Below are 26,264 nucleotides of genomic sequence, written 5' to 3' on the forward strand. Positions count from 1 at the left end.
ATCAGGCTTCCCTGGTAGCTCAGCTGGTAAAGAATCCACCTGCAAAGCAGTAGATCCGGTTCAATTCCTGGATCAGGAAGATCTGCTGGAGAAGAGGGTAGATTACCCACTCCAGTATTCTTGGGCTTCCCTGGTGGCTCAAATGGTAAAGAATCCACCTGCAATGTGGGAGAGTTGGTGTTCAGTTGGAAACCACTGAACAACTTACACTTTCATTTTCAAGGACAGTATCAGGGTCATCTTGAAATGCCCAAAAATGTAGTATTAATTTAGTGTAAACTCAAATTAACATGATCTCAATAAATATTTAATTTATCTTGCAATATTAGTAGTATGCTGCTGCTGCTAAGTTGCTTCAGTCATGTCCGACTCTTTGCAACCCTATGGACTGTAGCCTGCCAGGCTGCTCTGTCCGTGGGATTCTTCAGGCAAGAATACTGGAGTGAATTGTCATGCCCTCCTCCAGAGGCTCTTCCCAACCCAGGCATGGAACCTCCATGTCTTATGTCTTCTGCATTGTTAGGCAAGTACTTTTACCACTAGCGCCACCTGGGAAGCCCTGTTATTTGTATAAATAGCAAAAAACTAATAATAATAATTTGTTTTTTAATAGCCTGAAAGCAGAATTTTCAATAGTAATATGAGTCCCCCTCCCCCTCCAAAAAAAAAACAGTAAAACAGTAGTTCCCAAATGCTGATACATTTATTGTCATCCTAAAACTGTATTCCCACCTAACTACCATTAAAGAATATAGTGAAATAAATATAGTCTCCTGGGAAAGAATTTTAAAACACAGTACTGTTTACTCTAAGAGATGATTTGTTAAAAAATATGTTTTACAAAAAAGAATCTTGGAGAAAAGAAGATGGTATGCTTATGAGTAATTTCAAATAGCATCTGTATAAAACACAAAAAGAACTGTAATGACCAGGGGACGAAAATCATGGTAGAATTAAAACACCTGACAACAACATGTAAGGTGGCTAGGGGTGGGATGCTGATAAGAGTTACACCATTTCAGGATCTTGCATTATTTGATGGTAGTTAGATGTTATTAGGATTTCATTTTGCTAAATTTTAATGGTAACTACTATAGGATACAGGAGAAGGAAATGGCAACCCACTCCGGTATTCTTGCCTGGCAAATCCCATGGACAGAGGGGCCTGGTGGGCTAAGGTCCGTGGGGTTCCAAAGAATTAGATGTGACTTAGCAATTAAATCGGAGAAGGAAATAGAAACCCACTCCAGTATTCTTGCCTATTCCCATGGGCAGAGGAGCATGGTGGGCTGCTGTCCATGGGATTGCACAGAGTCAGTCACGACTGGAGAGACTTAGCATGCATGCATGCATACTAGGATACATGTAGAATGTTGATCTTCTAGATCAGCAAAAGATATAGAAAATTATAGAGAAAACTTAAATGACTCAAAAGAATGTAGAAAAACAAAGAGAAGCATAGACATGAAGAGATTACTATAAAACTTACAATCTGATGCTTGCAAACTTCCAAATGTATCAGTAAAAAAAAAAAACTCAGTAGTCAAAGAGGATAGATTTTTAGATTGGGAAAACTCTACTAATAGGAATATAATTTAGAGTTAACTCTGAGAAATACCAAGTCAATGGATACCAAGAATCTCAAATTGTTTTACCTTTTTTACTAAATAATACTGTTTCTAGTATCTTATCCAAAAGAAGTCATCTGAAATCAAAGAAATATAATGTTGGGCCATTGGGTGACCAACTATTTTCCCCTCAATTTAAGTTTTCTCTATAAGCATTTATATCTTTTGCTGGTCCAGAAAATCAACACACTTTTCCAAAACATGTACAGACTGAGACTGATAGATTTTCTTCTATATACAGATATCTCAGTCTTAGTAGGTAATTTCCCATGCTATTGGAGCACCAGGGCCAAGCAGTTGCCCAGATGTGAGTCCTTAACAAGATGTAACCACAGACATAAATACCTCTCAGAAATGAGGAACATTCTCATGATCTTGACAGTGCAATGTCTTGGCAACTTTTCAAAGCCATTAGGAAACACTCCCCAAACATCCAAAGAAGGTTTGAGGTTTTTAAAACTTTTTTTTTCAATTTGTAAAGAGAAGTAGGGGGAAGATAAAGCTGGATGGTGAAGTAGGGGAGATAAAACTGGACAACTGGGGAGATCACAACTTTGTGCTGAGTAGGACTTCTCAGCTCCCTGCAGTAGCCAGCATGTCTTTGGTCCTGCTCTCCATCCTTGGGCTCATCATTCAGACTCAAGGTAAGCACTAACATACTGACAATTCCAAAGAATTATTTCATCATTGTCATGTCTTTCCAGGAGAGGGAGAGAAAGCTAAAGAAAAATTCTTTGTTATCAAAGCTTAAACAGAAGAAGGAAATTATTCTCAGCATTTCTCTTCTCAATGGGAATTGTCTTCCACGCGATTTCAACAAACCAGTCCACAAAAATATTTACATATTTTATATCAATATTATGTCTCTTTCTCTATCAATAGCCATAACACTTGAATCAGACCTGTATGAAGTAGTTCATCCTAAGAAACTACACATTTTACACAAAAGAGAGATACAGAATAACCAAACAGAGAAGCGTGGCAAAGAGGTAAGCAATGGATTGACTATGGTGTCATCTAATGAGACAGTAAAGGATCTTTTTACTAGTAGAAGTGATGTCACAGTCAACATCTAATAGTTTAATTTTGAAATCCATTTATACAAAAGCTCCCCTTTGCCCTGGAGAGGGCATAGGTTTTCTTCAAATGGTTTTTTGCACTGAAGCAGCAGGAAGGAAGTTAACTGACTCCCTGGATCAGAAAGAATAGAGCAGCTTGAACATTTCTCCAAGTTTGTGGGGAGAAGAAAATAAAGGAAGACGGGAATGGCAGCCATTTCTGGGAGATAAATTTATCTCATTAATTTACAAGTTTTTTTTTTTTTTTTACTGTGTTGAAGATACTCTTTGACTATTACCTTTTTGCAAATATTTTCTTATTTTATAATTTTTACTTTAATTTTTAGTATGTTTTTTGTTTGAGCTTTTTCAGTGTATTTGGTTTAGCTTTAAAGCAGTAAAAATATATGCCTTATTATTACCCTGTTAGGATCCATTAGGGTACAGAGCTGTATACCATACGTTAGAGCAAATGATAAGTCCCTATCTTACATATTAGAGTGAATTTGATCTGTATTATTCCCATGTTATTGTACTTTTTGGAAATCTATCTTGGTGTAAAATTTGTGTTTTCTTTTACATATTTTAGAAGCATGAGAACTTTTAGAAGCATGAGAATTGCTTTTATCTTACATGCATTTGAAATTATTATTCAGTACAGCTACCTATACATTATAATTATTTTAGATAGATTCAGAAATGTAAATTATCATTATGTTATTAAATATTTTTAGGAAAGATATGAACCTGAACTTCAATATCAGATGATGTTAAATGGAGAAGAAGTCATTCTTTCCCTACAAAAAACTGAGTAAGTTGTATTTTCTGCAAGTCTAATCACTGGATTATTCTAAAAAAAATGTAGGAAAATAAATCTTGAAATTCTATATAGTGTAATTTCACCAAAGAAGACATGAAGCATATTGATCATTAGATGCTAATAGTTTGTGCTAATATTATCAAAGAAGCTTGATGTTTCTCTAGGAAATTAATATGCAAAGTATAAAACAAAGGCAGCTGCACAAACAACTTTCTTCCTTGGTAATTTTGGAATTTGCTGCAAATATATTCTACCCTGCTGCTGCTGCTACTAAGTCGCTTCAGTCATGTCCGACTCTGTGCGACCCCACAGACGGCAGCCAACCAGGCTTCCTCGTCCCTGGGATTCTCCATGCAAGAACACTGGAGTGGGTTGCCATTTCCTTCTCCAATGCATGAAAGTGAAAAGTGAAAGTGAAGTCGCTCAGTCGTGTCCGACCCTCAGCGACCCCATGGACTGCAGCCTACCAGGCTCCTCCATCCATGGAATTTTCCAGGCAAAAGTACTGGAGAGGGGTGCCATTGCCAGATAAACTCAAACCTTTGATGTGACTTTCCAGTACTTTTATTTAATTGGAGTATATTTTCTTTAAAATATTATGTTAGTTTCTACTGTACAGAAAAGTGAATCAGCTATACATATATGTATATCCCCTTTCTTGAATTTCCTTCCCATTTAGGTCGCCACAGAGCATTGAGTAGAGTTTCCTGTGCTATACAGTGGGTTCTCATTAGTTATCCATTTGATACATCACTTCAGCTCAGTTTTGTTCAGTCGCTCAGTTGTGTCCAACTCTTTGCGACCCCATGGACTGTAGCACACCAGGCTTCCCTGTCCATCACCAACTCCCAGAGCTTGCTCAAACTCATGTCCATCGAGTTGGTGAAGCCATCCAACCATTTGATCTGTCATCCCCTTCTCCTCCCGCCTTCAATCTTTTCCAGCATCAGGGTCTTTTCAAATGAGTCAGTTCTTCGTATCAGGTGGCCAAAGTATTGGAATTTCAGCTTCAGCGTCAGTCCTTCCAATGAACATTCAGGACTGATTTCCTTTAGGATTGACTGGTTTGATCTCCTTGCAATCCAAGGGTCTCTCTAGGGGAGAAGTCCAACACCACAGTACAAAATCATCAGTTCTTCGGCACTCAGTTTTCTTTATGGTCCAGCTCTTACATCCATACATGACTACTGGAAAAACCATAGCTTTGACTAGATGGACCTTTGTCAGCAAAGTAATGTCTCTGCTTTTATATCTAAGGCTCATTCAGGGCACACAGCCTTGAGATACTCAGGGAACAGGGTTACACCAAGTTCTATAATAGTAAACTTCTCCCTGAATGCAGTGGTCCTTTATGTGTACTTGTGACCCAACACCCTTCCGAAATTGCTTAGAGGCTGTGTCCTTGGTGCAAAGAATCCCAATAATACATGTGAAGTTAGAAAAATCACTCTCTGATTTCTGTGTTAGTAAAGTATTGGAAGACATTTCTGTCCTCCTAAGAAGTATAACTGAAAGTTTGATTTGCTTCAGGAGCAGACTCATGATATTGGAAAAGGATCAGTGTATCAGAAAGTCAGCTTTTTCTCACTGTAAACATTATCATTCCTGTAGTGCTAAAGATCGGATCAGGGATATTAGCCTTAATTATCACCATGAGAGTATTGTTCAACTTTCTGCTCTCTACAGGCATCTCCTGGGACCAGACTACACTGAAACATATTACTCACCTGGTGGAGAAGAAATCACCACAAGACCTCAGAACATGGTAGGTCTGAATGCTTTCTAGGACTCTTAACTTGGATCAGCTGCTTACATCATGAGATTCATAAGTCCAAGGTCAGCTTAAAAACAAAATCAAAGGACTTGAAAGCAAAGGGCTCATCTATGACCAAGGAGACAACAGGTGAAAAAAAGAATTATATCTTTTAAAAAGATAGGAGTAGGAGGAGGCTCTCAAGTGTTGCATTAAACTTTTTTTTAATATTCATGTATTTGAGTGTGTTGGATCTTAATTGTGGCACATGGGATCTTCATTGCATCATGGTCAATATTTCATTGTGGTGCATGGACTTAGTTGCTCCTCGGCATGTGGGATCTTAGTTCCCTGACCAAGAAGTGAACCCACAACCTCTGCATTGCAAGGCAGATTCTTCACCACCAGACCACCAGGGAAGTCCCTCAAGTGTTGCATTTTAAGAAGCAACTAAAAATCTATTTTCCCTTGAACGATTTTATCACCAGGTTAGAAATATTCTCTCCTAAGTACTCAAAATGTTATGCAATTATTTACTATTTTGTAGTAATAAATGCATTTATCCTGAGATTCACAATGGTATATCAATTATTTAGTTAATAAAAAATTTTATCCAGTTAAAACACCATCATAGAAATGATGCCAAGGTGTAGGTGTCAGACATAGAAGATCAAGGTCAAGTAAAGAACAGGAAGAGAACATAAAAAGGCTCAGTCATATGTATACCTATGGTTGATTCATGTTGATGTTTGGCAGAAACCAACACAATACTGTAAAGCAATTATCTTTCCATTAAAAATAAATAAATTTAATTTTTAAAAAAAGGCTCAGTCATGAGTACTATCAAGCTAGGGCGTTTATCAGAGCCACCCTCCATGGTGTCCCAAATATCTGCTGCTGCTGCTGCTAAGTCACTTCAGTCCTGTCCAACTCTTAGCGACCCCATGGACTGCAGCCTACCAGGCTCTTCCCCCCTGGGATTTTCCAGGCAAGAGTACTGGAGTGGGTTGCCATTTCCTTCTCCGGTCCCAAACATCTATGTCTCTGTAAATAAACAAACAAGACTTTGGCCACAGAATGACCCTTTGTTCCCTTCTTACTCTCTTATTTCAAGGGCATCTGGAGTTTTGCTAACAATGGGGAAAGGATCTGACAAATTAGTTCATACTTAAGTGTGGCTTCCCTGGTGGCTCAGATGGTAAAACGTCTGTCTGCAATGCTGGAGACCCAGGTTCGATCCCTGGGTCGGGAAGATCCCCTGAAGAAGGAAATGGTAACCCACTCCAGTACTCTTGCCTGGAAAAATCCCATGGACAGAGGAGCCTGGTAGGCTACAGTCCATGGGGTTGCAAAGAGTTGGACATGACTGAGTGACTTTACTTAGTGTGAATGGCCAGTGACATCTTAATATGGTATCTTTTCCAACTTGCCTACAAGAAAATGTTAATGACATTGTTATAATAAAAATGTTATAATGACAAGGTTTCTTGTAAAGGCAAGAAAGATACAGATGGAATGTCAGACCCTGAGGAAAGTCAATTTGTTTTGAACAAGAGTTTATTCATTAGCTTTCTTGGACTGTTCTACACAAGTGATCCCCTACTTTGCTTATATGAAGTGCCAAAATGTCTGAATCTCTGTGTGGTGGTTTAGTTGTTCAGTCGTGTCCAGCTCTTTGCAACCCCATGGTATCTAGCCCACCAAGCTCCTCTGTCCATGGGATTTCCCAAGCAAGAATACTGGAGTGGGATGCCATTTCCTTCTCCAGGGCATCTTCCCAACCCAGGGATCCAATCTGTGTTTCCTGCTTGGCAGGCAGATTCTTTACCACTGAGTTACCCGGGAAGCCAGTCTGAATCTCTAGCTGTACACAAATTCTCTGGGCTTTTGAGGCTAGTAAAAGGCTACCACTAACACACCAGTTTTTAAAAAAATGAGTTGGACCCATGAATCAGAGGGTCTCAGACATGGTGGTATGGCCTCTTGAGGACTCTAGAATTTAGAAAAATGAATACCTTATTTTATTGATATATAATGCATAGTGGAGCTGGCACAGAGGTACTAAATTCTCCAAAATTGGCACTCGAACCTGAGAGTTCTTGGGGAGTGCTATAGACCACATAAAGCAACTGGTTACTTCTCAAATGCAGTGTCTACTCAGTCCATTTAGGTTCAAATTTCCTGAACTTTTCTTTAGTGTGAATTAGTGTCACAAAGACTGCTCAACCACCAAATATGGAGAGTTTCCAAGGTCATAGATGGAGAGGTCCATAAAACTGCTGAGATTCTCCATGTTTTTGTTTCTGGGAGCTAGTCTGGTCACAGCCACTATTTGAAGAACATTCTTACATATTCAAGATAGGAGTTTTCAACACAACTGTGATACATTTATTTTTGTAGTTAAAGATTTTTTTCCAACCTTAGGAACACTGCTACTATAAAGGACACATCCTAAATGAAAAGGACTCTGTTGCCAGCATTAGTACTTGTGAGGGATTAAGGTGAGTCGCAACTTGTAAAAATATTAAACATCAAGCCCTATTTTGTTACATAATACTGAGTCTTCCTGGACACCATGTCTTCTTACTATTTTAGTAGAATTGTCTTCATTGATAAAATGCTGAATCTGTGTGGTTAAAGTGAAGAATAATGTATCATCCTTGCAATTATCTCATTATCTGAAGTTCTAGTAAAAGTTAGAGTTAATAATTTTTAAACAAGTACTAATTTCAGGAGCATGATGACATCTGGATTCACTTTCATATTTATTACACATTCACCCTTCATTCCCTGAAACCATGTTTTATCTTCTTAAAGATGCTACCCTGCAGTTGTCACATTAAATATAATTTTTAGTAGTTTGTGGGTATGAATGTGTTTGTGTATCTGTGTGGTATTTCTGTTTACAAAGGTGATTCTTGCCAGCTAGGGAAAATTTGTAAAGGGTGAGAAAGCACAAATAAGAAAATAACCACTAAAAAGTTTTACCTCTGAGTCACTATTATTAGTGTTTGATCACGGTTCAGTCTTTTATACAGATAAACAAAAATATCATTTATATGATTGAAATGTAAAATAAAATACACGATTCTTTGTCCAACATGGGACATACCACGTGACATGAAAAGCCTTTTCCCATATCATACAATGCTTTTGCAGATATAATTTTTTTTTAACAGCTGTGTTGGCTTTCTAATATTTCATCATACAGTTTCACTATATATTTCTGAACTAATTTTCCTTCTAAGAAGAGAAAATCTTTAAGTTACTACTAGTTCCAACTTGTTCCTCTGGCTGATCTGCTCATCAATCTTTCTTTCTGGGGTTCTTGGTATCTACAAGATATCTATTCCTTTGCAAGGTATCCTTTGAAAGGTATCTACTCCTTTACTACATTCTCCCTTGTATTCCTGGGATATGCCAAGAAATATTTGCTAAATATGAAAATAAACTATGGACAAATATTTACTGAGCTCATGGTATAAATTTCAAATTTGGGGGGATAGCTTCATCTTAGTACTTCTTGTTCAGGATGCCCTGGGTAATTAAAATAGGATCTATTTTTGTATTGACAAACACTGATTATAACTTAAATTAGCAAAAGTTAGCTGTAAGACATATGAATGAACACTATGTGTGAGCTTGGTATTGAGGGAGAGGAATACCTTCACTCTGGTCAGCAGGTGTGACTCTGGCAGAGAATCTTGAAATATGAGCCTCTGTGTCTCACAGGGGCTATTTTACACATCATGATCAAAGATATATGATAAAGCCTCTGAAAAGCACAGACCGAGAAGAACACGCTGTACTCACATACAACCAGGAGGAGCTCAACCCAGCTAATCACACCTGTGGTGTAAGAAATGTCGGCAGGAAACAGGACCTTATTCGAACCTCAAGGTCACTCAAAATTTCAGAGGTGAGTGCAGTTTCCCACCATCAATTCATTTTGACTGACCCAGTAATGATGTATACTGGTATACCCAGAAATGGCTTGTGTGAGTAAAGTCCAACCCTTATTTACTTATTCTTCAATTTACTTTTCCTCTGAAGGAAAATAAATAAATAAACCCTTTTGTAAGCTTTTTAATCTCTTAGGTTGAAGACATTACTAACAATGTTCTTTCATTTTTCATGAAGACAGAAAAATTTCTTCAGGCTGAGAAATACATTGATCTACTTTTGGTGCTGGATAATGCCTTTGTGAGTATGAAATGAACACTTCTTGGGTAGTTAAGTCAATTTTTCAGTTTTCTTATCAAGCAGATGCAAGCAATAAACCATTCTCATGAAAAATATGAAACCTGTCCATGTAATTGTCTTATCTGTTCTACCTGCCGTGTCAGAAATAGTTTTCATTCATTCCTGCTCTTTAAAATTCATCTGCTGCCAAAATATTCAGATATGGGAAATAAACTTAATGGCAGATAGCAACAGTAAAACAACCACAATAACTAGAAACATGAAAGAGTTGGTTTTTAATATCTTTTTAAAGTTCTCACTAGAACATGTAAATATAAAATAGATATAAAATCATCTATAATTTATTAATTACATTCATATATTAAAATATATGAGAATTTATGCTTCATAATCAAATTTTTAAAAAATCAAATTGGCTTGAAAACATTAAAATTAATATGATTTATTCAGCTTAATTTGAATTGATATTTTATATGAATGCTTAAGTTTTCTTTTGCCAAAAACTTCTTACATTTGAAATAGAATTTGTTGAAACAGATTCTTAGATAAGTCTCATTAAGGTAGATATGGAATGAACAGACATTTATTTACATTGAAATGTGTACGTTTTCTTAAACTATAAAATCCCCATCAGCTTTCTCACTTTAATTTGTGATTTTAATTACTCTTTGCATTTTGTATTTTACAGTATAAGATGTATAATGAGAATATGACTGTGATAAGAAGCTTTGTGTTTGATGTGATAAACCTACTCAATGTGGTAAGATATTTGTTCTATAAACATGTTTCTACATAGGAGTTTAGGGCTTTTCTATATTTTAAGCAAATAAGAATTGGTAGAATTACAATGGATTAAGGTCAGCAGTTTGGGGAAATTTGGTAGACAAGGATTAACATCAAGGTAAAATCACTGTATACTGTAGCAAAGGCAACTTCTAGGTTTTCTGTTTTCAAAATGGGATACATTTATCCATGACTTGCAATCAGTGAAATATCTTTAAAAAACCAAATAAATCTTTCCTACTGTATAGCACAGGGAACTACATACAATATTCTAGGATAAACCATAATGGAAAAGAATGAAAAAGAACATATATATGTTAGGTAGTTAGAATAGAAAACAGGAGCCTAGAATGGCGGTGGCTAAAAGATAAGGAAGGGAAAAGCCCACGAAAATAGAACAAAGGAAGGTCTGAGGACCAGAGTGAGGTCCTCAGGTAGAACAACACTCTTAGTTAGCCCAGTTTACATAGGGCAGGCCCAGGGCGGGGAGGGAGGGAACATATAAAAAGAGGAGCCATAGGGCCAGGGGTCTCTCTCTTTCTCTCTCTCTCCTGCGCGCTGCTCTTCTCTTCCGTCTTTGGGTTGACATGCCTTCACGCCTTGAGGATGGATTTTCCTGCTATTTTCTAAATAAAATAGAGCTGTAACACGGAGCTGTAACACTGATTTGTCTAAGAGCTATAATATGGTCTGTTCGAGACCTAAGAGCTATAACACGGTCTGTCCAAGATCCAAGAGCTGTGACGTGCCGAGGGCTTTAACGTCTGTCACTCCAAATCTTTGTTGCGATGAGACAGAACTGAGGAGCATACGCTTGCCTGACACACATATATATGAATAACTGAAAACAAACAAACAAAACTCAGTCACTTTGCTATATAGCAGATATTAACATAACATTGTAAATCAGCTATACTTCAATAATTTTTTTAAAAAAGAAATATCAAACATTTTCATAATGAAAAATGTTCTTCCCTCAGATTTACAATACCATAGATGTTCAAGTGTCCTTGGTAGGTATGGAAATATGGTCTAACAGTGACAAGATAAAGGTGGTACCCAACACACGTGTCACCTTTAACAACTTTCTGAAATGGCATCATTCTAACCTGGGGAAAATGAAGACCCATGACCATGCTCAGCTACTCAGGTAAGCACACACTGGCCAGGGCCAGGTCTATTTTGACAGAGAAGATAGTTATCCCAAAGGTTTCTTGGCAGAGATTCCTATTCAATTCTACCTCCCTGTTCAGTGATCAGAGAGCCTAAAGTTCTATTATTAGCAACTCACCTGTGGGATTGTTGCAGACCCATGTCAGATCACTAAAATCAACTCTTGGATGTGGGATATGTGGTCATTCTAATTGCTATAGAATAGCAATGGCTTTTCTGGGTCCTCATAAATATGAAAAGGGTAGGGGAACTAGGAAAGTCTCAGACTGAGTTGACAGAAGCTGATGGTTCAAAAGACTCATATTGTGACAATGTACCTGTAACTTTCATGCAGTGGAGTTGGCTTCAAAACTCGAATTACAGGACTGGCAACCTCGAATTCCTTGTGCTCCCCATCATCCGTCGCTGTTATTGAGGTTTGTAAACATATAGATCCCTGAGGTTCTACAACCTCTATGAAGACAAGCACAATGTCTTATTTAGAGTTAGCACAATGTATATTTTCTGAGTCAGTAAATAAAAGTAGAAATGAACCTGTATTAGTAGATCACTATACTGAGGATTCCTTGGATTATGAAACAGACTATCTCTTTACATTGACCCTCCCAGAGGTTTCACTCTTTAGTTGGTGTTAGGGAGTTAGAAGAGGAAGATCAGGACAAAAACAAAACTCAGGTGGCCTCTGGGATTTGAGGTAACTTCAAATTACTCATCACTAGTATCTATGGCCAGGGAAGTTGGACAAAGTTCATGTTAGTGTCACAAGGCGCCATAGGCATCATAGCAACATTGTGTGGGATTGAGGACATAGTGTGACGTCTTTTAGTACTTCTGTGAAGAATGAGCTTCCCTGGTGGCTTGTTGGTAAAGAATCTCCTTGCCAGTGTGAGACCTATCCCTGGGTTGGGATGATCCCTTGGAGAAGGAAATGGTAACCCCCCCCAGTATTCTTGTCTGGGAAATGTCATAGACAGGGGAGCTTGGAGGGCTACAGTTCATGGAGTCACAAAAGAGTCAGAATCCACTTAGCAACTAAACAACAACAATGAATAATGGAATTATCATGATTAAACCATGGTTTATCAATAATCCAAATTGATTGAGCACTGGCTCAGCGGTTAGATTTCCAATAGCAAATCATTTCAAATGTTTACAATGTCATTTTTGATGTTTGAAGTGTAAACATTTTTAATGTTTACAATGTTCTGTCCATTGTCTCAAATGTCTACAATTTACTATAGACTATAAGGGAAGAAGCTCAATGAATCAATAATTTTCATGTCAAACTATTATTCTTTGTAATACCAAACATCAGTGATAATGAACAAATAATTGAATAAAATCACAGATAATAGATATTTCTTTTTTTTTTTCCACCAGGGTAAGAGAAAGAACAGTGTCTCTCTTGTAGCAGTGATGTCACATGAATTAGGTCATGTCCTCGGTATGCCTGATGTTCCATATAACACCAAGTGTCCCTCTGGGAGTTGTGTGATGAATAAATATCTAAGGTGAGACCTTGTCACTCTAGAGGAAAACAAAATTCTTAAATCTTAAAGAATTCAGATGCAGGCTATATAATTGGATGAACATTTTTTAATGTAATGGCTGTGTTTCCAACTAATTCATGCTCTAGCTTCTTGATGTACAGGATTTACCAGCTAGCAGAACTCATTATTTAAGATTTCCAAATATGCCAAGGTAGAGTTTGTAAGTATAGTGATCATGTTAATCTAACTTAAAATAATTTTAGCTTAAAAGTCTTTTCTAAAAATATTTATATAATTAAGATGAGAACATCCTTATAAATCCCTGTCACCAATTAATTCATTTTTATGTTATTAATGCTGCCTTTTAATTCTAAGCACTTTGTAAGGACTTGTGATAGAAAAATCAATAAACATATCTTACTATTGAAGAGCTCATAAATAGGAAGTTAAATATCTCCATTGAACCTCTAAGTCTACAGTTACTTCCTTTCACTATTCATTGTTATTATCACTTACGTCTCAGCCTTCAATAGTGAGATGAGTGAATGATAACAAATGGTGACGCTCATCACTGCTGCCATCTAGGGCAGAATTGAATCTGCACAGGAATTGAAATTCTTCCTGTATCTAGAAAAAGAATTTTCCAATGAGAGTAGTATTCATGCTCTATCACACTCCACATATAACATGGTTCATTTATACTAAATTTGGAGTTTTTGTTGAGCTAGTAAGACAAGTCAGATTCTTATGTTAACTTATCACTGTATATAACATGGTATTTCTCATTTTTCTTCTGGTTACAGTTCAAAATTCCCAAAGGATTTCAGTACACTTAGTCGCTCACATTTTAAAAAATACATGTTATCTCAAAAGCCAAGATGCCTACTGCAAGCATTGGTTCCTAAAAATAGGACAAAACCAGTGTGTGGGAACCAACTTTTGGAAGTAGGTGAAGACTGTGATTGTGGCTCTTCTGAGGTATGCAAATATCTGCAGTCTAAAAAATTTACTAGAGAGTTATTGTGACTTTCTTTTTAGTTTTAATTAGAGTATAATTGCTTTACAATATTGTGTCAGTTTCTGCTGCACAACGTGAATCAGCTATATGTATACATATATCATTTCCCTCTTGCACCTCCCTCCACTCCCAACCACATCCCACACCTCTAGGTCATTACAGAGCACCAGGCTGAGCTCCCTGTGGTGTTCAGAATGTTATCTTTTTTTTCCTTTTAAAATAATCTTTTGGAAATTCTTTCTAAAGACAAACTTGGCATCTTAGTAAAAAGTAGGCTTGTATTTGTTTTCAGTACTGACTTTAGTCATCTCTTGAAAAGCATTTCAAAAGCCAGGATACGCTTATCATATGATTGTATAAGAATGTCAATGAAAAGAGGTAAATCATTAAGGTGAAAAGACAACTCTCAGAATGGAAAAAAACATTTGCAAAAGAAACAAGTAACAAGGGACTAATATCCCTTGTGATACAAACAGTTCATGCAGCTCAGTGTAAAAAAAGAAAAAAAAAATCTTAAAATAGGTAGGAGACCTTAATAGACATTTCTCCAAAGAAGATATATGGATGGCCAAAAAATACATGAAAAGATGCTCAACATCACTAAATATTAGAGAAATGCAAATCAAAACTATAATGAGGTATCACCTCACACTGCTCAGAATGGTCATCATTAAAAAATCTACAAATAAGTGGTGGAGAGGATGTGGAAAAAAGGGAACCCTCATACACTGATGGTGAGAATGTAAATTGGTACAGTCACTATCGAGAATAGTATGGAGGTTCCTTAAAAATCTAAACATATCACTACCGTGTGTGTATGCTAAGTTGCTTCAGTGGTGTCTGATCCTTTGTGGCCCTATAGACCATAGTCCACCAGGCTCCTCTGCCCATGAAGTCCTCAAGCAAAAGTACCGGAGTGGGTTGCCATGACCTTCCTCAGGGTATTTTCCCAACCCAGGGACTGAACCCTTGTCTTTTAGTCTCCTGCATTGGCAGGCAGGTTTTTTACCACTAGCACCACTTGGGAAGCCCCCAGAGCTACCATATACCCCAGCAATCCCATTCCTGAGCATGTATCTGGAGAAAACCATAATTCAAAAAGATACAAGCATCATAATGTTCATTGTAGCCCTATTCACAATAGCCAGGATGTGGAAGCAACCTAAATGTCCATTGGTGGAGGAATAAAGAAAATGTGGTACATATATATACAATGGAATATTACTCAGCCACAAAAAGGAACAAAACTGTGCAATTTGCAGATATGTGGATGAACCTAGAGACTGTCATACAGAGTGAAGTAAGTCAGAAAGAGAAAAACAAATGTCATATGGTATCACTTACATGTGGAATCTAGAAAAGTGATTCAGATGAACTTATTTGCAAAGCAGAAATAGAGACACAGACATAGAGAATGGATGTATGGATTCTAGGGCCTAGGGGTGTGGGATGAACTGGGAGATTGGAACTGATATATAAACACTATTGATATTATGTATAAAATAGATAACTACTGCTGCTGCTGCTGCTACTGCTAAGTCGCTTCAGACGTGTTCAACTCTGTGTGACGCCATAGATGGCAGTCCACCAGGTTCCTCTGTCCCTGGGATTCTCCAGGCAAGAATAGTGGAGTGGGTTGCCATTTCCTTCTCCAGTGCATGCTAAGTTGCTTCAGTCGTGTCTGACTCTGTGCGACCCTATGGACAGCAGCCCACGAGGCTCCTCCATCCACAGGATTCTCCAGGCAAGAATACTGGAGTGGGTTGCTATATCCTTCTCCAGAAAATAGATAACTAATGAGAACCTATTGTCTAGCACAGGGAACTCTGTAGTGCTCTGTGTTGTCCTAAAGGGGAAGGAAATCCAATAAAGAGGGGATATACATAAGCATATAGTTTCTACTATACTCTACTTTGCTGTACAGTAGAAACTAACACATTATAAAGCAAGTGTACATTCTTTTAAAAAGTAAATCCTTAACTATACGTGTCACTTATGAACTTTCTTAAATGTATTAGTCAAATTTCTAAATCACATAAACTCCCAGCTGATTGTTTTGTTGAACAATAACAATTAAAAAGGGGTTTCCCATGTGGCTCAGTGGTAAAGAATCTGCCTGCCAATGCAGGAGATGTGGGTTATATCCCTGGGTCTGGAAGAGCCCCTGAAGGAGGAAATGGCACCCCACTCCAGTATTCTTGCCTGGAAAATCCCATGAACAGAGAGGAGCCTGGAGGGATACAGTCCATAGGGCCTCCAAGAGTAAGACACAACTGAGAGACAAAGTATGTACACAGAGATGCAACAATTGAAAATCCAGAAGTAAATTCTCTCCATTGAGAGAGAATTCGCCTTCTTTCATCAAGCAGTGGGAGAAGGCAATGGCACCCCACTCCAGTACTCTTGCCTGGAGAATCCCATGGACGGAGGAGCCTGGTGGGCTGCAGTCCATGGGGTTGCTAAGAGTCGGACACGACTGCGCGACTTCACTTTCACTTTTCATTTTCATGCATTGGAGAAGGAAATGGCAACCCACTCCAGTGTTCTTGCCTGGAGAATCCCAGGGACAGAGGAGCCTGTTGGGCTGCCATCTGTGGGACTGCACAGGGTTGGACACCACTGACACAACTGAGCAGTAGCAGCATCAAGCAGTGTGTGAGAAGGAGAAATTAAGACGTAAAGAGGAAAAAGAAAAATCACACAAGTCTGTAGAAGATGGATTAACATAGAACATCTAAGATAAGTACTATACTTCTGGCTAATCTTCATAAAAATCTAACCCCTTTGAGAAATCAGTGTACCCTAAAGCATATCTCTGATAGAATGTTCATTAGCAGCATCAGACTAGGTTTCTAAAAGAAAGCGTTCTATTTAAAACTAAAAAAATGAATTACGATTTGAAGAGACTTTTTACATGTCAATCTGCCGAATGCTTTTATAATCACAGTCTCCTTTATTACAAACCTGCAAAACAGTTTGTTATTTTCCCAATTTAGAAAAGAAGTGAAACTCAGAAAAGCTAAGTAGCTAGATCCAAGGATACAAAGCTAGTAATTGGTGAAACCTGTTGCAACCCAAGATTTACCCATTACTTTAAGAGGCTTTGTGACAATGGGGAAGATATATAATCATTCTATGCTGTTTATTTATTCAGAAATGGTAAGTTATTGAGGGTTCCCCTGGTGGCTGAGTGGTAAAGAATTTGCCTGCCAGTGCAGAAGACATGGGTTCCATCCATGATCTGAGAAGATCCCATGAAGCAACTAAGCCTGTACATCAAAAAAGAAAAACAAAACAAAACAAAAAGAAATTTTGTTATTAAATTATATTAAAAGTTTACACGGTGCAACTGAATCACAAAGAATAATGTAAATATTCTGTTAATTATAATGAGATATGAAATTTTACAAGTGATCTGATGCTTTACAATAATTCAGATTTATGTTTATCTCATTCTTACTTATATTCCCATATGGTTTCTAGAGTGGAGGATAACTGAAATTGTTCACAATCTTTGGTATTTCTAATTTCAACAGGTAAAATGCTCTGTGTTCAGTACATACACACACACACACACACACACACACACACACACACACAGGGAGGGCAGGAAGAGAACAGGAGAGGAGAAACTACTATTATATGGTGTTTAATATCTTATTTTCTTTAACTATATTATCCAGTTCCCATATTCTTTCCATATCTTGTTGATTTTCTTCTTCTGTAGCTGAATAAAATTAGAGAGCTAGAGAGTCCAAACTTAAGAACAACTGAATTTTTAAATAGCTGTTTTTTTATCTAAAAAGTAGTATATATACTTTATATAGAATTCTTTAATGAAAAATCCATTTTCCAGGATCTTACATGCTATTTTATTATTTTTAATAAAAATAATCATTCTTTCTGTCTAGATATTATCAAACAACCATCATGCTATTTTAATGATTCAAACTATGTAACACATTTTAATATAAGTAATGGAAAATTTCTTCACCGACTTTTTTTTGCAGTGTTTGCATAGTAATTATTCAGTGTTCATTCTTTCATAAATATCTTGGTTTTATTTTTATTTTTTTGTCAGTTTGCCGGCAAATACAGTTGAGATTCTGGTTGGTATTTGTAAAATTTACAATTCACTCTAAAGGCCACTGGCATTTTCACAATATTAAGTATTGTCTTAAAAGATAAGTTGCCTTTGGAGTTTTTCAGAGAAGTTAAATAAAAAATTCTTCATGCAGTTCTTGAACTTTTTGAAATTTTATTTTGAAATATTTTCAATTTTTTTCTTTTTGTTGTTAATACATATAATGTTTTCTTTTTATTTAGGTTCTCATTTATTACTGTTCTTGACATTATTTAATTATTATCTTAAATAGCTATGTTAGTAACTAACTCAATGTTTTTAGAGTTGATCCTCTTTTTTTTCTAGCTCAAGAATTATATCATATATAAATAGTGAAAACATTATTAGTATTTATAGATAATAATTATATATCTGATTATGCTTTCATATATTTTTTGTCTCATAGCATTTGTCATAATTTACATAATAATATAGCACAAAAATAATTCTTGTTTTATACTTTATTGGATGTGTTTTTACTATTCACCAGATAGATTTTCTTTATCATGATGATCAAAACACTGTTCATAGTTTACTAATATGTGTTAATTAAATAACAGTTGCCTAATTTGTACTAATTTTTGCCATCTATCACATTAGTATTAGTTGTTTTCTTCCCTCAGTCTTTTAATATAATGGATAATGTTACTTTATTTTGTACTGTTGAGACACTCTTGCATTTTTGGTGACAAAAGGCTCTGCAGAATTTGTAATGGAGAATTATTATATTAATAGGCTAGTGTTTGGCTAATATTTTACTCAAGTTTTTGCATTTATACACACAAATGAGAATGGTATGGTGTATATATTCATTACCAGTTCTCATTATCAGGATTATGCAGGCTTGGTAAAATGAATTGAGGATTAAAAATAATTTTTTTCTCTATCGTCAAGCTGTTTGAAGAGAATAGAAATATTCTCCCTTGAATTTCGAATTAACTTACATATAATATCATCTAGGTGAATTTATTTGGTATAATTCTTGGATTATTCTATGTTTGTCCTTTTAAAAGATAGTTTTCATTACTCAGCATTTTTTTCTATCATTAAATTTCCTTGGTCATTTCAACTCGAATTTGTATAGCAGAGTAATTTAGTTTAAAAAATGAAATTTCATTGTCATCTTATACCAGAATTCTGTGCACCTAGTCTATAGGGGAAAAAATGCTTTAACCCACTTTTGCATTGTGTGTATGTGTTTTAAAGGAATGCACCAATCCTTGCTGTGAAGCCATGACCTGTATGTTAAAACATGAAGTTAATTGTGGAAAAGAGACTGAGCAATAACATGTAAGACCTTTTTTTTTCTTTCTTTGTTCTCATTTTCACATTTTTATGTGATTCAAGAAAAATATGACACTGAGTTCAACAAAGCTAAAACTCAATTTATTTCATTTTACATTTTTTAAATGACTCAATTTCAGAAATTAAAAAAAGCCCCTATTATTAACATAAATAGCTCAGAGTTGTGTATATACTAATACACTAATGATAAAAGTGGCTATTTTGTCATCATGAAACTAGGACTTCTGAAACCTGTGTTAAAATTGTATGAAATTCTGAAAGGTAATAATGAGTTTAATACAAAGTAATATAACAAACAGAAAAGTGAAAGTGAAGGTTGCTCAGTTGTGTCCAACTCTTTGCAACCCCTTGGACTATAAAGTCCCTGGAATTCTCCAAGCCAGAATACTGGAGTGGGTAGATCCAGGGGATCTTCCCGAACCAGGGATCAAACCCAGGTCTCTTGCATTGCAGGTGTATTCTTTACCAGCTGAACCATGAGGGAAGCAAAGACCTCAATTGATGAGAAAATTCTTTTCTTGTTTAAGTGCTGATCACTGAAATTGCAAGGTAGTCAGAAGATAAAATTTAACAACACACTACAAGATTTGACAATTTTATTCCTTTTAAAATGCCTAGGGAATTCCCTGGTGGTCCAGTAGTTAAGACCCAGTACTTTCACTGCCATAGGCCTGGGTTCAATCTCTGGTCTGGGAACTATAAGCTGCACGGCATGGCCAAAAGATTTTTTTGAAATAAATAAAATGCTTCAATAATGTATAATTCATGTATTATTTTTGTATTTTACACACTGCTACATAAGTTGGGCTAGGAAACCTAATTGGTTTTGATATATTCCTTTCAGTAAAAACTAGTCTCTAAATCTGAAAATGGCAGCAACAACCAAAAATTATGAATAGGAGAAAGACTTGGGACAAATTATTAATATATGAATGGAGTTATTCTTACCAACTACCACCCTTTCCTGAATTTCCTGAATCTTTTCTGGAATTTTTTAAAATTTATTTATTTTAATTGGAGGCTAATTACTTTACAATATTGTTGAGGTTTTTGCCATACATTCACATGAATCAGCCATGGGTGTACATGTGTTCCCCATCCTGAACCTCCCTCCTACTTCCCTCCCTAATCCCATCCCTCAGGGTCATCCCAGTGCACCAGCCCTGAGCACTCTGTCTCATGCATTAAACCTGGACTGGCGATCTATTTCACATATGATAATATACGTGTTTCAGTGCTAGTCTCTAAAATCATCCCATCCTCGCCTTCTCCCACAGAGTCCAAAAGTCTGTTCTTTATATCTGGGTCTCTTTCGCTGTCTTCCATATAGGGTCCTCATCAACATCTTTTTAAATTCCATATATATGCATTAGTATACTGTATTGGTGTTTTTCTTTCTGGCTTACTTCACTCTGTATAATAGGCTCCAGTTTCATCCACCTCATTAGAATGTATTCAAATGCATTCTTTTTAATAGCTGAGTAATACTCCATTGTGTATATGTACCACAGCTTTCTTGCTGATGGACATCTAGGTTGCTTCCATGTCCTGGCTATTGTAAACAGTGCTGTAATGAACATTGGGGTACATGTGTCTCTTTCAATTCTGGTTTCCTCGGTGTGTATCCCCAACAGCGGGATCGCTGGGTCATATGACAGTTCTATTTCCAGTTTTTTAAGGAATCTCCACACTGTTTTCCATAGTGGCTGTACTAGTTTGCATTCCCACCAACAGTGTAAGAGGGTTCCCTTTTCTATGGACCCTCTCCAGCATTTATTGCTTGTAGACCTTTGGATCACAGCCATTCTGACTGGCGTGAGATGGTACCTCATTGTGGTTTTGATTTGCATTTCTCTGATAATGAGTGATGTTGAGCATCTTTTCATGTTTTTGTCTGCCATCTGTATGTCTTCTTTGGAGAAATATCTGTTTAGTTCTTTGGCCCATTTTTTGATTGGGTCGTTTATTTTTCTGGAATTGAGCTGCAGGAGTTGCTTGTATATTTTTGAGATTAATTCTTTGTCAGTTGCTTCATTTGCTATTATTTTCTCCCATTCTGAAGGCTGTCTTTTCACCTTGCTTATAGTTTCCTTCATTGTGCAAAAGCTTTTAAGTTTAATTAAGTCCCATTTGTTTATTTTTGCTTTTATTTCCATTATGCTGGGAGGTGGGTCATAGAGGATCCTGCTGTTATTTATGTCAGAGAGTGTTTTGCCTATGTTTCACTCTAGGATTTTTATAGTTTCTGGTCTTATATTTAGATCTTTAATCCATTTTGAGTTTATTTTTGTGAATGGTGTTAGAAAGTGTTCTAGTTTCATTGTTTTACAAGTGGTTGACCAGTTTTCCCAGCACCACTTGTTAGAGAGATTGTCTTTTCTCCATTGTATATTCTTGCCTCTTTTGTCAAAGATAAGGTGTCCATAGGGGCATGGATTTATCTCTGGGCTTTCTATTTTGTTTCATTGATCTATATTTCTGTCTTTATGCCCATACCATGCTGTCCTGATGACTGTAGCTTTGTAGTATAGCCTGAAGTCAGGCAGGTTGATTCCTCCAGGCCCATTCTTCTTTCTCAAGACTGTTTTGGCTATTCAAGGTTTTTTGTATTTCCATACAAATTGTGAAATTATTTGTTCTAACTCTGAAAAATACTGTTGGTAGCTTGATAGGGATTGCATTGAATCTATAGATCACTTTGGACCGTATACTCATTTTCACTATATTGATTCCTCCAATCCATGAACATGGTATATTTCTCCAACTATTTGTGTCATCTTTGATTTATTTCATCAATATTTTATAGTTTTCTATATATAGGTCTTTTGTTTTTTAGGTAGCTTTATTCCTAAGTATTTTATTCTTTTCATTGCAATGGTGAATGGGATTGTTTCCTTAATTGTTTCCCTTTCTGTTTTCACTTGTTAATGTATAGGAATGCAAGGAATTTCTGTGTGTTAATTTTATATCCTGCAACTTTACTATATTCATTGATTAGCTCTAGTAATTTTCTGGTGAAGTGTTTAGGGTTTTCTATGTAGAGGATCATGTCATCTGCAAACAGTAGAATTTTACTTCTTCTTTTCCAATCTGGATTCCTTTTATTTCTTTTTCTGCTCTGATTGCTGTAGCCAAAACTTCCAAAACTATGTTGAATAGTAGTGGTGAGAGTGGGCACCCTTGTCTTGTTCCTGACTTTGGGGGAACTGCTTTCAATTTTTCACCATTGAAGGTAATGTTTGCTGTGGGTTGTCATAGATAGCTTTTATTATGCTGAGGTATGTTCCTTCTATTCCTGCTTTCTGGATGGTTTTTATCATAAATGGGTGTTGGATTTTGTCAAAGGCTTTCTCTGCATCTATTGAGATACTCATATGGTTTTTATCTTTCAATTTGTTAATGTGGTATATTACATTGATTGATTTGCAAATATTGAAGAATCCTTGCATCCCTGAGATAAAGCCCACTTGGTCATGATGTATGGTCTTTTTAATATGTTGTTGAATTCTGTTTGCTAGAATTTTGTTAAGGATTTTGCATCTATGTTCATCAGTGATATTGGCTTGTAGTTTTCTTTCTTTCTTTCTTTTTTATTGGTGGCATCTTTGTCAGGTTTTGGTATTAGGGTGATGGTGGCCTCATAGAATGAGTTTGGAAGTTTACCTTCCTCTGCAATTTTCCGGAAGAGTTTGAATAGGATAGGTGTTAGCTCTTCTCTAAATTTTTAGTAGAATTCAGCTGTGAAGCCATCTGGTCCTGGGCTTTTGTTTGTTGGAAGATTGCTGATTACTGCTTCAATTTCTGTGTTTGTGATGAGTCTGTTAAGATTTTCTATTTCTTCCTGGTTCAGTTTTGAAAAGTTATACTTTTCTAAGAATTTGTCCATTTCTTCCAATTTGTCCATTTTATTGACATATAGTTGCTGATAGTAGTCTCTCATGATCCTTTGTATTTCTGTGTTGTCTGTGGTGACTTCTCCATTTTCATTTCTAATTTTGTTGACTTTCTTTTCTGGAGCTGAACTTGTACAGAGATTATCAAGGGAATAATCAACTCAAAATAGCTTCTCTGTCAGTGGTAAAGAATTTTCCTGCCAATTCAGGAGACACAAGAGATATGAGTTTGATCCCTGAGTTTGGAAGATCCCCTGGAGGAGGAAATGGCAACCCACTCCAGTATTCTTTCCTGGAGAATTCCATGAACAGAAGAGCTTGGCAGGCTACAGTCCATGGGATTGCAAGAGTCAAACAAGACTTAGTGATTCAATTACTCCCATCCAATCAACTGAAAGATCACTGACTATCACCTCTTCAAGGAAAGGACAAGCAAGGTCATACAATAAGGAGTATCACTCATTCAGGGCTTCTGAATTCATTCCTGGAAAATTCCATGGATAGAGGTGCCTGGCAGGCTATAGTCCATGGGGTCGCAAAGAGTCAGACACAATGAGCTACTGAGCATACACATCATTCATTCTCTTACCAAGTATCATTTCACTCAGTTGAACCCCTAGTGTGATCCACTCTACAGGAAATGCTAGAAATTAGTCCCATCTTCTTCTTTTGTGACAGAGATCAGAAGTATATCATCACAAACCATAATCATTCAATTCTTTTAGGGGCTTGGAATGATAGGTGGGCTTGCACCATTACTGGCCAATATTGGCAATTTAGTATCTTGGAAAGAAAACTGAACTTGGACTTGGGATACTTTGATTATTTTCTCAGGTTAGGTACAAAATACCTGTAGCACTTAAAGTCAAATTATTTACTTCATTTTCTCACCTGTAAAATGAAGCTAATGGTATTGTCTTTCAGTAGGGTTGTTAGAATTATTTAAATTCTATAAATATTTGCTATTATTACATAATATTTTATAATTTATAAAGACCGTGGCTTCCAAATTTTTCTTTTGATCAGAGGATGAATCCAAACATCTGCTTCATTGAGATGCTACTTGCCAGGACAAGAATCAAGAAATCCAAATATGCCAGGAATCTTACATAGTCTTACCATTGTCTGTAACTGTATTTTGCTTTTCACTTGTCCTTATACTTCCTGTAATTTTTACCTCTCCAGTCAGCAGGTCAATAGATGTATTTAGGGAAGCTGCCTATAAGTCTGATCTTTAAATGCATTTTTTAAGGATCTTGAAGCTGTTGTTTAACTCTTTTCTTTGGAGAACAAAAGAAATTAGTCTTTGACTAAAGCACTGCAAAATGCTCTACTGAATTATGCAAGCTCATTTCAGAATTGTATAATGGCAAGTGACTTGTGTTTTAATCCCTCTTTTATTTTAGTTTAGTCCATGAAAAAATAAAATCATTTGATGAGTGTAATCTTTGGTGGAAGATAGGAAGGCAAAGTTCATGTGTCATTTCTTACTCCTCAGTATTCTGCTTTCCTTGCTCTATATCATGTCAAGGCTAATGAAGTATTTTTTATCATGTATAATCCTTTCACCATCACATTTAATGCTAATTTGAAGAGGTCTGTATTGCTTACACTGTCATTTAGCCACCAAGAATTGCTTCATTCACCTATTGGCTTAATGAACCACAGTGAATAAAAGCACAACTTTTTGAGGAATTTGTTTGTGTGGTCATTTTCAAAAATGAATATTTTCCAGCTTTGTTGTAGGTCTGTGTTAGATGGTAAAACCTCACATAATTAGACAATTTTCCCTTTGGTCATTTGACAGCACTGCCCCAGAGAGCCAGGCATCATGATGGGGAGGAGAAAGGCCACATTCTCTTTTAACACCCAGAATGAAATGACTTGAGGCCAGTCACACAAACTTTTCAAAGTTTCTCTAAACTGTTTTGTTTTTTCTTTTTAAACAATTTACTCAAAATAAATGTTCAAATTTCCACTGGGGGTCAGGAGAACAAGAACTTAGACATACTGGTAAAAGCAAGCAACTTTGTGAAACAAGCAGCTTTCCAGAAAGCCCTGCTTGCTGGTGTTGGCTGCCTCCCCCTTCCTTGCCTCCATGTGGTTGGAGGCTTTGGCTCTACAAGTGTTACACTGACAGTGTATGTCTGATGTCACTGGTGGCCATGCTGCAGCCATGACTTGTCAATATCCGCAACTGTCCACTGTGTGTGTGTGTGCGTACATGTGCACATGTGTGTGTGTGTGTGTGTGCTTATTTGCTCAGTCATGTCTGATTCTTTTGTGACCCCCATGGACTGCAGCCCACCAGGTTCTCTGTCCATGGGACTGTCCAGGCAAGAACACTGGAGTGGGTTGCCATCTTCTTCTCCAGGGGACCTTCCCGACCCAGGAATGGAGCCCGTGTCTCCTGTACCTCCGGCACTGGCAGATAGATTCTTTACCACTGAGACACTTGGAAACTCCACCCAAATCTTCCAAGGGAAAGGGGCTTCTTTAGGCTTGTTTCTCCCACACTCCATGAACAGATAGAGGCTTCCTATAATAAAACAGTTTGAGCTACAGGGATTTAGCAAGTAGCATGCTGGTTCATGAGTGTCAACTGCTAAAATGATCAGGAATATTATGAACTTGTTGTGAAACAACCATTACTAAAAAAACAGCCTGTATAAATTTTCAATTAAAAATCATATCAAAACTTAGAGTTCTTCAGAGAAACATCATACATCCTATATTTATATTTATTCACTCTGTGATATAGATAAATAGATAGAGAGCTATATAGATATGTATCTATCTATCTAAATCACAGAGTGACCAAATGTAAATACAGTATGCATGGTGTTTGTGGAGTTCTAATATGTTTTAAGAGATACATATATATGTCTGTTTCTATCATCTGCCTATCTATATTTCTATGTAAGAGAAAGAGAAATGGACTTATGTTAGGAGAAATTAGCTCACAATTATGAAACCTGAGAAATACCCAAATCTGCTATTTGCGAGTTGGAGACCTA

General features: G+C 36.6%; 1 protein-coding gene across 1 annotated transcript; it reads left to right on the top strand.

The window, feature by feature from the left end:
• The first annotated feature begins 1,447 nt into the window (after positions 1 to 1,447).
• ADAMDEC1 (ADAM like decysin 1) lies at positions 1,448 to 24,942 on the top strand. The gene is made up of 13 exons (XM_040243255.1): positions 1,448 to 2,617; positions 3,421 to 3,497; positions 5,193 to 5,271; positions 7,684 to 7,760; positions 8,992 to 9,178; positions 9,400 to 9,462; positions 10,151 to 10,222; positions 11,226 to 11,395; positions 11,753 to 11,834; positions 12,799 to 12,929; positions 13,712 to 13,886; positions 19,256 to 19,339; positions 24,274 to 24,942. Exons 1-12 carry the CDS (start codon positions 2,321 to 2,323, stop codon positions 19,334 to 19,336), a joined length of 1,491 nt encoding a protein of 496 aa, XP_040099189.1. The 5' UTR covers positions 1,448 to 2,320; the 3' UTR covers positions 19,337 to 19,339; positions 24,274 to 24,942.
• Positions 24,943 to 26,264: the final 1,322 nt, after the last annotated feature.

Source organism: Oryx dammah, unplaced genomic scaffold (genome assembly GCF_014754425.2).
Source record: "Oryx dammah isolate SB20612 unplaced genomic scaffold, SCBI_Odam_1.1 HiC_scaffold_1, whole genome shotgun sequence".
NCBI classification, from domain to species: Eukaryota; Metazoa; Chordata; class Mammalia; order Artiodactyla; family Bovidae; genus Oryx; species Oryx dammah.